We start from the raw sequence: 13,183 nt of genomic DNA on the forward strand, positions 1-13,183 counted from the left end.
TTTGAAAAAATTAGCTTTGAACAGTTTTGAAGCATTCCATATTTTTGACTTATTCTTCCATATTGATTTTCCGCTAGCACCATTTCAAAGACACAAAGATTGTGTCATGACACAAGTTTACAAAAAAGATTGTGTTAAACTTTTCCAAAAAGATAAAAAGATATTTTTATGAATCATTTATGTATAACAAGAATAATAATGGAAACAAATATCTTTTCCGGAATTGTTAAATAATCGAAGAATGAAATATTAAGCAGATTTTCAAATTCAAAAACACTTTCATATTTCTCGCATCTATTCTCGTTTGGAATCGTTAGAGTTCCGTTTGTAGCAATGGTTGCATGCTTATCGATCAATATTTTATGATATTTTTCAGCAGTGTTACAAGGATATCGGAGAAACTTGATTTATATCGGCTAGACGATAACCGTTCTTGAATTAAACATATTTATGCAAGGATTAATACTGACAGCTATGAAATGCAAGATCTTTTGAATTGATAGAAGGATATGCGTGTATGTGAACTCATACATGAGTTTATTTATACCACAAGAAAGTACAGCACGATAACATAGAAATATACCTGCTGTACGAGAATAGTTATCTCTTCTCAACCGTTCCAGAAGACTATTTCTTCTTTAGTTCCTTGGTGAAAGTGTTATATTATATACATATACATATACATGTGATAGAAGTGTTCCTCGAATTTTTAATTTTTACCCTTTGCACTCGAAAGTATTTTTACGGCAGGTGACAGGTAAAGCTTTCTAATTTGGAAAAATTCAGGTAAAGTTGTTATTCTTTTATTACTAGTCACTATATTGTCTGTGTTCATATATGACACATCAAAATCGAGGTGTGGCTATTAAATAACGAGATTGAGGTTGCTACAGAAGTACGCATGCGCCAATCGCCAGAGATCCACTGTTTTTTAGCGCGAAGTCTTCTGTTTCAAATGCAATACCCCCGTTTTTATAAACAAATCCGTATAGTCATAATCTTCATTTTGGTTAGAGCTGTTTTTCTGTTTCGCCGGAAAAAATGTAAAATGTATCGATAGAGCAACGACTTGTGAAACCTCACATGAAACTTGGAAAAACAGCTACTAAATGGCAACGAATGTTTATAGCGTGCATATGTTTTCGAATGGTTTAAGCGTTTTCAAGATGATCGAGAGGACGTTGAAGATGATTCACGACCAGGTCGCCATCCCACGTCAAAAACAGATGACAATATCGAAAAAATCAGTAATGTGGATCAACGTAATCGTCGGTTAAGTATTCATACGATTGCTGAAACTATAGAAATTGACAAGGAATCCGAATTGTCAATAGACAAGGCATGGGTTCCCTACCAAGACAACGCGCCGGTACATTTTACATTGTCTATCAAGAGATTTCTAGTCAAGTATCCCAGTGTTTGACCATCCGCCTTATTCGTCGGATCTTGCGCCGTGCAATTTCTATCTGTTTCTTAAGGCGAAATCTGCATTAAAAGGAACAAGATTTGAGTCCGTTACGGCTGTAAAAGAGAAGGCGCGTCCTGAAGGAGCTGACGGAACACTTTCAGCACTGTTTCAAACAATGGAAGATTCGCATGGAGCGTTATAAGGATAGAAAAGGGGTGTATAGTGAAGGTGATATCAAGTAAATAGGAATGAAATAAAAATAAAATATGTTACAGTGTCAGTCTCGTTATCTAATAGCAACAACTCGTATATAATGCAAATAAACTAGCAAATTAATACGTATAACAAATATGCTTTCATCATAAAAAGTTAGGTGATATGTGTATATAGAGAGAAAAACTCACAGCTATGCACCTAACCTGAAACTCTCCATTTAGACTTCGGTTAGAATTCCTGTGAAAAGGAATAGGTACTTATAACAGATACGACCTTTTGTCAAAGAATCAAACTTTTTTAACCCCTTGCATTATGATGTTCTTCTCAAGCGCGTCAGTCAGAACTCACTAATTTCAGCCATAACATGAAACCAGACACAGAAACTTGAAATGTTATGTGAATTTGGTATCATGCAGTTGTTGACCATGCAAATTATAGTTGGACTTGAACTCCAAATTAAAATGTATTCAAAATTGGAGTAAAATTTGTCATAGCCGAAGTGCGTCACGAGTCAGACTCGTCAAAATAGTGTAAGGGGCTAAAGGGTGCCAAAACAGCTAGAAAAATTGTCGAAAGAGCCGAAATGTTGCTAATAGGAGATTTAAGGGGTGGAGAGCCCCCTAGTCAGCGAAAGCGACTAAAATTATAGTCTCAGTTAAAAAGTTTATATTTGATATTGTTGTGTTAAACCGAGTAATGAACGTGTTTCGAGAGCAAAGGGTTACAAACTGCTTTTTCAGTCTTTTTACTTTTTAATCCTTTATTTAAAAGGTAACCTTTTAAACCACTTATGATTGCCACTGTCACATGTTTGTAATGCTGTATATTTGTTTTGTCAAATGTTAACAGTCAATTTTGTAGCGCGCATTAAACTCAATTCCCTTTAAATATAATATGTCAATATAAACATAACAGGGCAAATTGCAAGAATTACATTTCGCAAAATTTGGACATCAAAGTATTAACTTTATTTGAAATATTTTATTAATTAGTATTTAAAATTAGTTTGCAGAACGATAGTTAAACAGATCAATAAGAATTTTGAATCTTTTCAATAAAATATATGAATTCTTCTTAATGTTTTTAGATAAAATTAGTTAATTATTTTGTTTATTCAAAATTTTTATAGAGAAAATTTTTTGGCAAAAAAGCTCTCTAAAAACAGTATGGTATTTTCTTTAAATTGATTTTTTATCGAGCACGATATTTGTTTAATCTCTCGTTGCAAGATTCTAATGTTGAAACAAAAGATTTCTGAACTGTCACAAGTAATTTGCTATTAAAAACATTTATTCGAACAAAAATAATATTTCAAATTATATTTTGAAAAGTCACAACAAAATATGTAATTACAAATTTTAAAATATATGTATTTTCATTGATTTCGTTGATTATGTTTATTCATGTTTTTTATGTTTGTTTAAAATATAATAATTTTATAATATGTTCTTTTATACGTACAATAACAGATTTTTAGTTAAACGTAATGAAGGATTAATTATTTTTTTTAGTCTGTTAGATTTTCAAGAATTTCAAGAGTACGAAAAATGAGGTTATGTCTGAGAAAAGTATATATACTTACTATTTTAAGTATATAATTACATTAATGAATGTATAGAGAGAGAGCATACACTCTTATTTTCATAAATTAATTCATTTCTTTGTTTAAACGAGAGTAACGTTGTTTGTGAAATTTAGAAATATTAAGAACATTAGTAATATTACGAGTATTAAAACTATTTAAGAATTTTTTAAAAATAAACCCTACTATCACCTTATTTATATCTCTAATTTTAAAAGTCTACTGTTTTATCAACAAAATACTAAAATTATGGCAAGTTTGGCAAGCACAAGTTTTGTACCATTAGGTTAGTTCAGACTGTTATTAATGATATGAAATGAGTTTTATGTACTCTGTACACAGAGTGGGCTAGTAATTCGCTGATTTAAGCTCGATTGAAAACGTTTAGTTTACCTAAAGTTTACTTCAACCGCATAGTTTATCAAACATCCAATTCCATTAAGTACACCCTCATCTAAAATATATGTATTTAGCAACTCTAGGAAGTAAAAATATTCTTAAAAACTCTAATTCAATGTTGTGCAAAAAACAATTGTGTAATATAATTTACTAAGTGAAAATTATAATTAATAATTATCTAACATTAAAATTAATGAGTATAGAAAGTGAGTAAATGATTTTTTCTCAACTCCATGACATTCCCCTTGAAGTATCCCCTTTTGTTTTTTATACCTTCCACTTTATGAATAATTAATTTTGTATTAGTAATAATATATGTTACCTATTATATTTCATTAAGTGTGTAATCAATTTTTAATATATAGCTGTTAATATTTGTAATAATAATTTTAATATGCCAGTGGTACGTGTTATAATATCTGTTCTCATTTCATAAAAAGAATAGATTTATGTTATTGTAAGTAATTTGAAGAAAATTCGAGCGTTATGGTGTTAACCGAGCATTGAATCAGCTAAAATATGTTCGAATGGTTTCTTCATATAATTATGACCGACGTCACGGTGCCGATTTAAGAACCACGAAAACAGTAATTCTACCGTCTTATGTGGTCGTGTTATGTTGCTTTGATATATTATGCTCGCAGCTATCAGTCTTGAAAGAATTTAAATTATACTGGGTATATGCTTACCAGGTGGTCCTGGTGGACCGGGCGGTCCTTCCAATACTCCAGTTGGAAACGGTTCCCCGCTCAAGGACGTTGTTATACCACGATCGCCTTTATCACCCCTGTCACCCTGCGGGGAAGTAACATAATTTCAATTAATTAATGCTTCACCTTTAAACGAAATTTATCGGTTGCGGTGATGTAATTTATTTGTCGCGTGTCAAACTAGAACGAGAGTGTGGCAACAAACTTTATCTACAAGTTTATTGTTAAAATGACTCTTCAAGTGTAATTGTATACTTCAATTGTAATTGCAACAAAGTTGTATAGTTGTATATTTAATATTCGATATTCAATAATAAAGTCATGAATTTCTGGAGAATCAGTCAAAGAAACTTCCTAGTTCATTTTCTTTCACTTTGTAACAATCTTCTTAAGTTATGATATACATATAATTAGCTAGTGTGTAATATTTATAAGAAAACTAACAAAATTAGTACAGGACTGAATTATAGTTATGAGATCATTTTGGAAAATTTGATAATTCATATGATTAGATAAATCTTTGGTAAGAATTGCAGTACCTAGTCAAATTTTCAATTGCCTCAGTATGCAGTTAAGGTGTTAACACTATTTTTACCATGATTTTGTGTATACCTATTTCGATCAAAAGATGTCGAACAATGCTGCAAAATGGCGTTGATATTTATATCTTAAATGGTTTAAAGTTAGACACTATCATGAAGTCCTTAAAGTGTTATACGTGATTTTGTTTAGCATTCATTGTATTTGGTAATAACGGTACGAAATAAGAGAAAGTAATTATTTTTAAGTTCGAGTGACAAAATATTTATCTTTAATACTATTTCTACCACGATTTTATGTATTCCTATTTCGACCAAAAGGTGTATGTGACACCTTTTTGTTTGAACGCAAATAATTGCCAAAACTGTTGGGATTTCATATTATCAGTTAAATGTAGATAATTTGAGGAATATATTTATCGATACATTGATGTGTTTTTATTAGAGATTTAACCAAGTTGTAAATTCTAGCTTAATAAATCAATCTACAAAATATAAATATAGCGGTGTACACTAAAATGCAACATGGCGGGAATAATGCGAATATCAGAATCAACTCCTATATTTTCCATTACAACTGAAATCAGGGTTCTCTAACTTGATTATAATTGATACGATGCTGCAAAATGATGTCGATATTTATATGTAAAATGATTTAAAATTGGGCACTCTTATGAAATTCTTAAGGTATCAAAAAACTTCATGGTAGAAATAAATATACTATACATATGCACAATTGTAGACCTAAGATAAGCTGGAGCAAAAAGACATTACTGAATTAATTTTACAATCATTGCATGAAAAGTCAAAAAATTAATTGTGGAGGAATGATTGAACTTAGAAAATGATTTTAAATTATAATTTGCAAAGTATCTCCTAACACCTCTCTGTAGAAATAATGTTAAGAGGTTGCTCAAAGCAATTTCCTATCGGTATACTGATTTTTTATCGTTTCGACTTTTAACTACGATTTAAGTGTTTACAGATATTACACTAAAACTGTACAAAATTAAATGTTAGTAATAACTCGCACAGTAATGTCAATCAGCTGATTGTACATGGTTAAGAAATCAATAAACAAATAAGGTTAAAGAATAGTGTTTCAAGAAATATTGAAAAATTTGCAAGTTAATGACAGAGCAGAGTTAGACTTAGCATTTTAAATATTACCAAACAGAATAGTATACATATATACGTGTTCTTTTAAGCCGAAAGAGCTTTCATAAAAATTCGCCATAAAATATATTGTTCCCAACAATCTGCTATAAAAAGCAGATATAGTTGACGTTCAAACTTATTTATCCCTTATTCACGTATTGGCGGCTGATTTTTTTTCAAAAATAAAGAGAAGAGCTACTTACATATATGAAAAGTCAAAGAATTAATTGTGGAGAAATGCTTTAATTTAGAGAATTTTAAAATTTGAAAGGAGTCTTTCTCTTAATAGAAATAGTGTTAATCTGTAATATTATTTATAAAAAGTTGTAAGCGTTAAAAACATGATAATATTTAAAAAGAGCGTCATTGTTACCTTGGGACCCGGAAGTCCCGGCGTACCGGGGGGACCAATAGGTCCAATAGGTCCTGGTGTTCCTTTTTCACCCGGTGGTCCAACTTCGCCCGGTGTTCCTTGTCTGCCCTCGTGTCCGGGAAGACCTTCGGCTCCCGGGGGACCTGGTGGCCCAGGTGGGCCAGGTTCTCCTGGCTCTCCCTGTTACGTTCCAAGAGTGTTACGTCGTTACCGCTTTCTTCCGGCGAGAGCCCTCGACAAGAGTGTCTCTCGGTGCTCGTCGGTTTGTGCCACAGACGGAAGGGACGGGAAAGGAGCAGTGGAAGAAAGCTGACGGTGGTAAATATACAAAGTGGCAGACAGAAGAAAAAGAGAGATAGGAGGAAATGGTAGATCGAGAGAGAAAATAGAGAAACAGGTGGAAGAGGATCGCGGACAGAGACGAAGAGAAAGCGCGCGGGCAAACTGTGCGTGGAAAGACATCTCTTTGATGACACACATGCATGTAGCGTGTAAGTGCCTTACACGCGTACTGCCTGTCCTTTCGATAATTGATTGGACATTCGATCTTCAATGGAAAATATCTTCTATGAAACTATCCGATTTTAACTTGCGTCACTTTATATGTAACGTATTTATGAGATTTTCAATGTAATGTATGTGATTTTTAATGTAACGTATGTGACTTTATTTATAACATATGATTTTAAGTATCATGTGTGGCTTTATAAATAAGATACGTAATTTTTAATGTGAGACATGTGACTTTGTATACTTATAAAGTATGTGAGTTTTAAAGTATGTCATTTTGTATGTGACATATGTAATTTTTAATATAAAATACCTATACGATTTTAAATGCAACATATGTAAATTCTAATGTAGCATATGTGATTTTAATTAAATGTAAAATATCCCATTTTCTATGACATATATAATTTAGAAGCTAACATCTGTGATATTTAATATAAAATATGCAATTCTCTATATAAAATATGTGATTTTAAATATAATATATGTAATTTCGAATGAAACACATATGATCTTGTACGTAAAATAAATGTGGATTTATAATTCAACACCTCGCCAATTGAAAGCCTATTAACCTTCCATAGCCCTAATTTATTACATTTGCAAAAAGCCATTACGTTGCTGATAATTATGGAATAATAATACGGAAAATATGACTAACTTAATTATTATAACCAATCGGTTTTAAACGAATTACGTTACTTTTAGGCTACAACACAACATCCATACAGAAATTTGATACGTTACCTTAAAATTAAATGAGTACATAGAGGGTTAATAGACCTTTTGATGCCAGCGGTTATTGACTGAAAAGCAATTAATTAATAAGCTTCAATGATCGTTAATTGATTCGTTTGTAATTTAATCGAGATAATGAAATTTAAGTGTGCTGCAATTTGGAGATTACTAACAATATCGAATATTTATTTTAATTTCTAGATAATATTTTTGTAATGTTTAAAAATACTATTTTATTTAATACAGTTAATATATAGTAAGGACATTTGGAAATTTAATTTTTGACTTAAATTTTTACAAATTTTCAAATATATGGACATTTGGAAATTTAACTTTAATTTAAAATTTTCCAAATTTGAAAATAAATGGAAGTTAGGAAAAGTGGTATAGAATTTTGAGAAACATATAATAAATTATATTTATATAAAATGGGTTTCACTTTCGTATACCAAAGGTCTTTAATCCTTTTTCAGGATTTCAGAGCGAATTTTGCACTATGATTCAACAGCCCTAAACATGATTTTGAACATGAAATACACATGAGTGTGCGATCCCGATAAGATGTCAGCATTGACAAAATGCTATCGCGATAATCGCACGCCATTTGCGAAATTCCATGACTGCCATATGAAGATATGAAATCGCAACGAATCAGACATTATTATATCTACATGTATTATATTTCACTTGGAGATGATAAAAATAGGGATTTGATGAAATTCCTAAGATATATTATCAATTCACGAAAGATGTTAAAATAACAACAGTACTATTATGGAAAAAATACGATGTTATGGAAGTACAACAAATCTTTGATACTATTTCATCTTTTCACTAATGCAGTTAAGGGATTTGATCAAAACACTTACTTTCTTCAGGGAAATCACTTCACGTAGTTGTTATTTTAATATCCTCCGTAAATTGATCAAATACCTTAGGGATTTGATCAAATCCCTACTTTTACAATTTTTCTGTGTTATGTATACCGGTAGATCGCAACTTTATGACTTTTATTGCAGAAATTCACGGATATCATAAAATATGAATAATGAAAATACAAAACGAAAAAATTTCGTTTGCGTTGAAATCAGGACAAAATTGTATGTGAAGAAACTAACGATAATTTTTCTTTTAAAAATATTTGTTTGCAATTCTTAATGTGTCAAGAATTAAACAATTATTCACAGTTTTTAATGTGTCAAGAATTAAACAATTATTCACAATTTTTAATGTGTCAAGAATTAAACAATTATTCACAATTTTTAATGTGTCCAGAATTAAACAGTTATTAACAATTTTTAATGCGCCAAGAATTAAACAATTATTAATAATTTTTAATGTATGAAGAATTAAACAATCATTAATAATTTTTAAGGTGTTAAGAATTAAACAGTTATTAACCATTTTTAAAGTATCAAGAATTAAACAGTTAGTAACAATTTTGAATGTATCAAAAATTAAACAATTATTAACAATTTTTAACGTGTTAAAAATGAAATAATTCTTACAGTGTCAAGAACAGCAAATTCTGTGTTACAAAATAAATTTCGAATGTGTATTCTCCAGCACGATTTAACCATCACTGCCTTTACTAATGCAAGACTTCTTTTGTGACAAGAAACAACTGTTGAGGCAACGTTAAAGGCAACGATCCTCGGGGAACATTACCAATATTAAATTTAAAAATTACTCTTCACCTAGGAAGCTTAGGTATATTTTATCTATGAGCACATGTATGAAAGCGATGAAAAATTCATCGAGAATAAGGTGTTGAAAGAAGCTGCATCCAAGCATTTGTTCCCAAGAACATGCTTCGCTTATGAAACCTAGCTATTGTAAACACAACTAAAGTGGAAGCTTGAAGCAAGAACTTCAGAAGAATATGAAAACACTTTTAGAAGTGAGATATGCTGGTCATACAAACACGTGTGATGAGTTATTTATTCACGGACCTCTATTTATAAGCTTTTATGAGGGTACCCTAAAAGTTGCTGGCAGTTTTACAAAAATTATGCCATTGTCAAAGATAACAGTCTTCTAATTTATTCTTTTATTCTACTAGAATGTTATACCTTTTTGGTGAATATTTTATTTATAAAGAATAGACAAGTTCAATGTCATTTTTTTAATTCATCAATTTCATTTGAAGTGATTAAAAGGATTTATAAAAATTGTCAGAAATTTATAAAAATTTATTTTTTACATAAACAAAAAAAGATATATATATATATTTATGCAAAATAAATTATTTATGTAAAATAAATATATAAATATGTATATATTTTATATTTTTGTTATTTATGTGAAATACAAATTCTTTTAAATTTTTTATATATTGTATTATATATATGTATACATACATAATTTGATAAAATATAAATATTATCCTTCTGAAAAATAACTTACAGAATAATTTATAATATGATATTTACGTTATATGTAATTTATGTACAAAAAATGATTTTTAATATTACATATAATTTATGATATTATATCATATACATATAATTCATATAAAAATTCTTTGATGTAATTTTTTATGTAATTGTGTAATGTTATACTCTTGTGCTCCCATCTCTTGAATTATTACTAAACTCAATATTTTAATGTATTATTTAATTATTTGAATTATTGTTTCTTATTTTTAAAAATTGTTTTTAAGACACATTTAACAGCAAGAAATATCATTTTTATTTAACTTATGTTCATAAAATTCCAATTTGTGACTCCATTTTGAATGAATGTTTATGTTATTTTATGTCGATGTGTGGATGTGTTAACGAATGAAGATGTAAGAAAATTGAATTCTGTTCAAATTCATTGAACAGAAAGTGATTTACATGATTTACAAAATCATAGAAATTTGCGAAAGAAGAATATAATAGTATAATAATTTGTTAACAATTTTGGGAATAAAGTATTTTCCTCGCACAGTTTTCAGGTTTTAGAGCGTCATGCATACACATCAGATAATTCCGATTTTAAAAAATGCAAGTAATTTGTGAAAGCGTTTCAACGAAATCTATTAATTTCTACCTGTAATATAAAGTACAGCAGAACTATGAAATCGCTATGAAATACAGCAGCAAATACAGATAACTAAAAAATCTACAAACCGATGTGAAATGAGATAATTACGATACTGATATCGTTAAATCTATTTTATTGTTAAATTGTAAAAGCAGCGAATCTGCTGTCAAAATTTCGATATATTAAATTGCATATCCCATGGCAGATTTCGAAATATGTAATCTGACATTATGTGATAACATAAAAATATAATATAAAACTTATGACGTAATTTGAAACTTCAGGTCTGATCACGTCAATCTCTGTTTCGAATTACACGATTTAAAATAATCCTTTGTTCTGATTTTGATTAAAAATTTTATGCAACAGAAACTCACTGGAAATTCTTGCGAATTGTCAATATTCTTTTTCCGAATTAAATAAAATGTTCATACATCAATATAATTGGAAAATGCTGTTAAAATAGCATAGATTTGTAAATAGGTGACTAAAAAAAGATAGATAGGAACAGATATTGAAACTGAATATTTTTTTATCGGGTGAAACACTGAATAGTGAATGAAGATTCGTGTGGTTTCATATACATGAAATTCTAATATGTATGTAGGAACTGATTGAAAACATATCGTTAAGTAATGACATGATTCTTAAAGTTGCAAATTTTGTTGATTTAATACTACTTTAAGATTTATTTGGTCTTCTGTTTCCAATACCTGAATATACGTTAAATTGAAAAGACTTTTAATAAATAAATACAATTTTCAATACTTCACTTCTTCAATAGAATACTTTAACCATGTTTAGTTACTCACAAAATTATTCGTATATTTACGATGTACGTGAAAATTATCGAGAAAATAAAAACAAAAAATGTATTTCGAAAATACATATATTCGAAAATAAATATAAATATATTTTTTAAAGAACATATCAGTACAAAAAAATCAGTATAAAAAAATTCTCTTTAAAAAATGTAATAATTAGTAATAATAAGTAATTTTAAATGTCTTTTTCTGAGTAATTTAAAATATAAGATTTATTATTTAAAAAGTATTACAGATTTTAAACACAGTTATACGAAAAATAGACCAATATTTCGTGCACCTTTATGAACAAAGTTAATGAAGTGTAAACTTCATTAAGTGTAAAGTTAATTAAGTGCAAATTATATGCCATGATGTATTTATGCTATTTATATGTATACTCAAATGTAATAGAATATGAAACTACAGCAAACTGTATGACACATAATTTATTAAAATTAACTAGGATTAGTACGACATATGATTAATTAAAATTTTCACGTACAACGTAAATGCATTTTCAGTTCTGCGAGTAATTGCATATATGATATTTCTTTTCAGCATATTAACCCGTTTCGGTTGGAACCTCTCACGCGACAACCCTATTTTGGCGCTGCAGTCGCACATCACGTAGGAGGTGACAATAATGGAAAATGTCGAAATTCTAATTTTCGAGAAGGAACTGCGCGATATGGAACGTTAACAAACAATGAGGATAGATTAGATTGAAAATTACATATTTTACAACTTGACGCTAAAGGAAAATACAAATAATGACACAAATTTAGATGGCAACATGTGGTGAGCCACCCTGTATAATGATTACTTAGTATGTTCTGATCGTAAATTGTCTGAAGAAAGAAAAGCAATACTTCTGTGCAACCATTCCTTGTTGGAGATTGCTTAAAAAATATCATACATTACAAACTTATAAATAATTATTTGAAACTTTCTAACTTTGTAACTTGAAACTTGTACCTTCAAAACAAAAATGTTATTCTTATAATACTGAAGATTTTTCGTATATTTATCGAAACCAGTTCCAACCTACTGAAAATCACGTATAAAAAACTAGCGACCGACAAGGGTTAATATAATTAAAATATAACACAAATTATAGTCCGACAGACGAAGATCAATAATTTCGCCATTGTCATCAAGATTAAAATTATTAAAAGCATCTTCATTCGAAAATTCAATAAATACTCAAATTGAAACTTCATTTTATTATTCCTTTTGAAAATTATTCTAATCGAGTAACCTTCGACTGTACTAATTACACTGCTGTAATCACATTTAGAAACGTTTGACAATTTCGTATGAAAACTCATGCAATTTGAAAATGTACACAAAGGTGCACATGCACTCGACACACGCACGTACACACGCTTGCACATCTACGCATACGACTTGTTTGTACATTCGCCTAATGGAAAATGTGAAGTACACGTTGTACTATGTTTTCAGGGAATCGTACATGTAGAAAAAGATATAAAATACAGAAAAAATAGCATGCAATACTCGCACGTGCACGCACCCTCGTTCCAACGGATGCGTTTGAATTTGCGTGAAGTGTTTGAAGGTAGAATGTCATGCAGAAAGACCAGGACCGTGCTATATTTTTTCACTTCTCGTCCTTTTCCTTACAATTTTTTGTCTTTCCTTAACGTGTTCTATTCTAGAGGATATAAAACAATTGTATGAAAAATTAAATAAA

General features: G+C 29.6%; 2 protein-coding genes across 23 annotated transcripts in view; one reads left to right on the forward strand and one right to left on the reverse strand.

Moving 5' to 3' along the window:
• LOC100878549 (uncharacterized) overlaps positions 1-13,183 on the reverse strand; it is a 362,753-nt gene that overhangs the window by 45,174 nt on the left and 304,396 nt on the right. For all 22 annotated transcript variants that reach the window (XM_076539120.1, XM_076539115.1, XM_076539117.1 and 19 more), the window contains 2 exons: positions 6,386-6,565; positions 4,295-4,400 (listed from right to left, as the gene is read on the reverse strand). In XM_076539120.1, the coding sequence (XP_076395235.1) occupies positions 4,295-4,400; positions 6,386-6,565 (286 nt within the window). The remainder of the gene's footprint in view (positions 1-4,294; positions 4,401-6,385; positions 6,566-13,183) is intronic.
• LOC143265656 (uncharacterized) lies at positions 956-1,685 on the forward strand. Its single transcript, XM_076538981.1, is given in 5 exon segments — positions 956-1,030; positions 1,033-1,109; positions 1,111-1,247; positions 1,498-1,534; positions 1,536-1,685. Coding segments are annotated over 5 exon segments (441 nt in total). The 3' UTR covers positions 1,651-1,685.

This window comes from Megachile rotundata, chromosome 13 (genome assembly GCF_050947335.1).
Source record: "Megachile rotundata isolate GNS110a chromosome 13, iyMegRotu1, whole genome shotgun sequence".
NCBI lineage: Eukaryota > Metazoa > Arthropoda > Insecta > Hymenoptera > Megachilidae > Megachile > Megachile rotundata.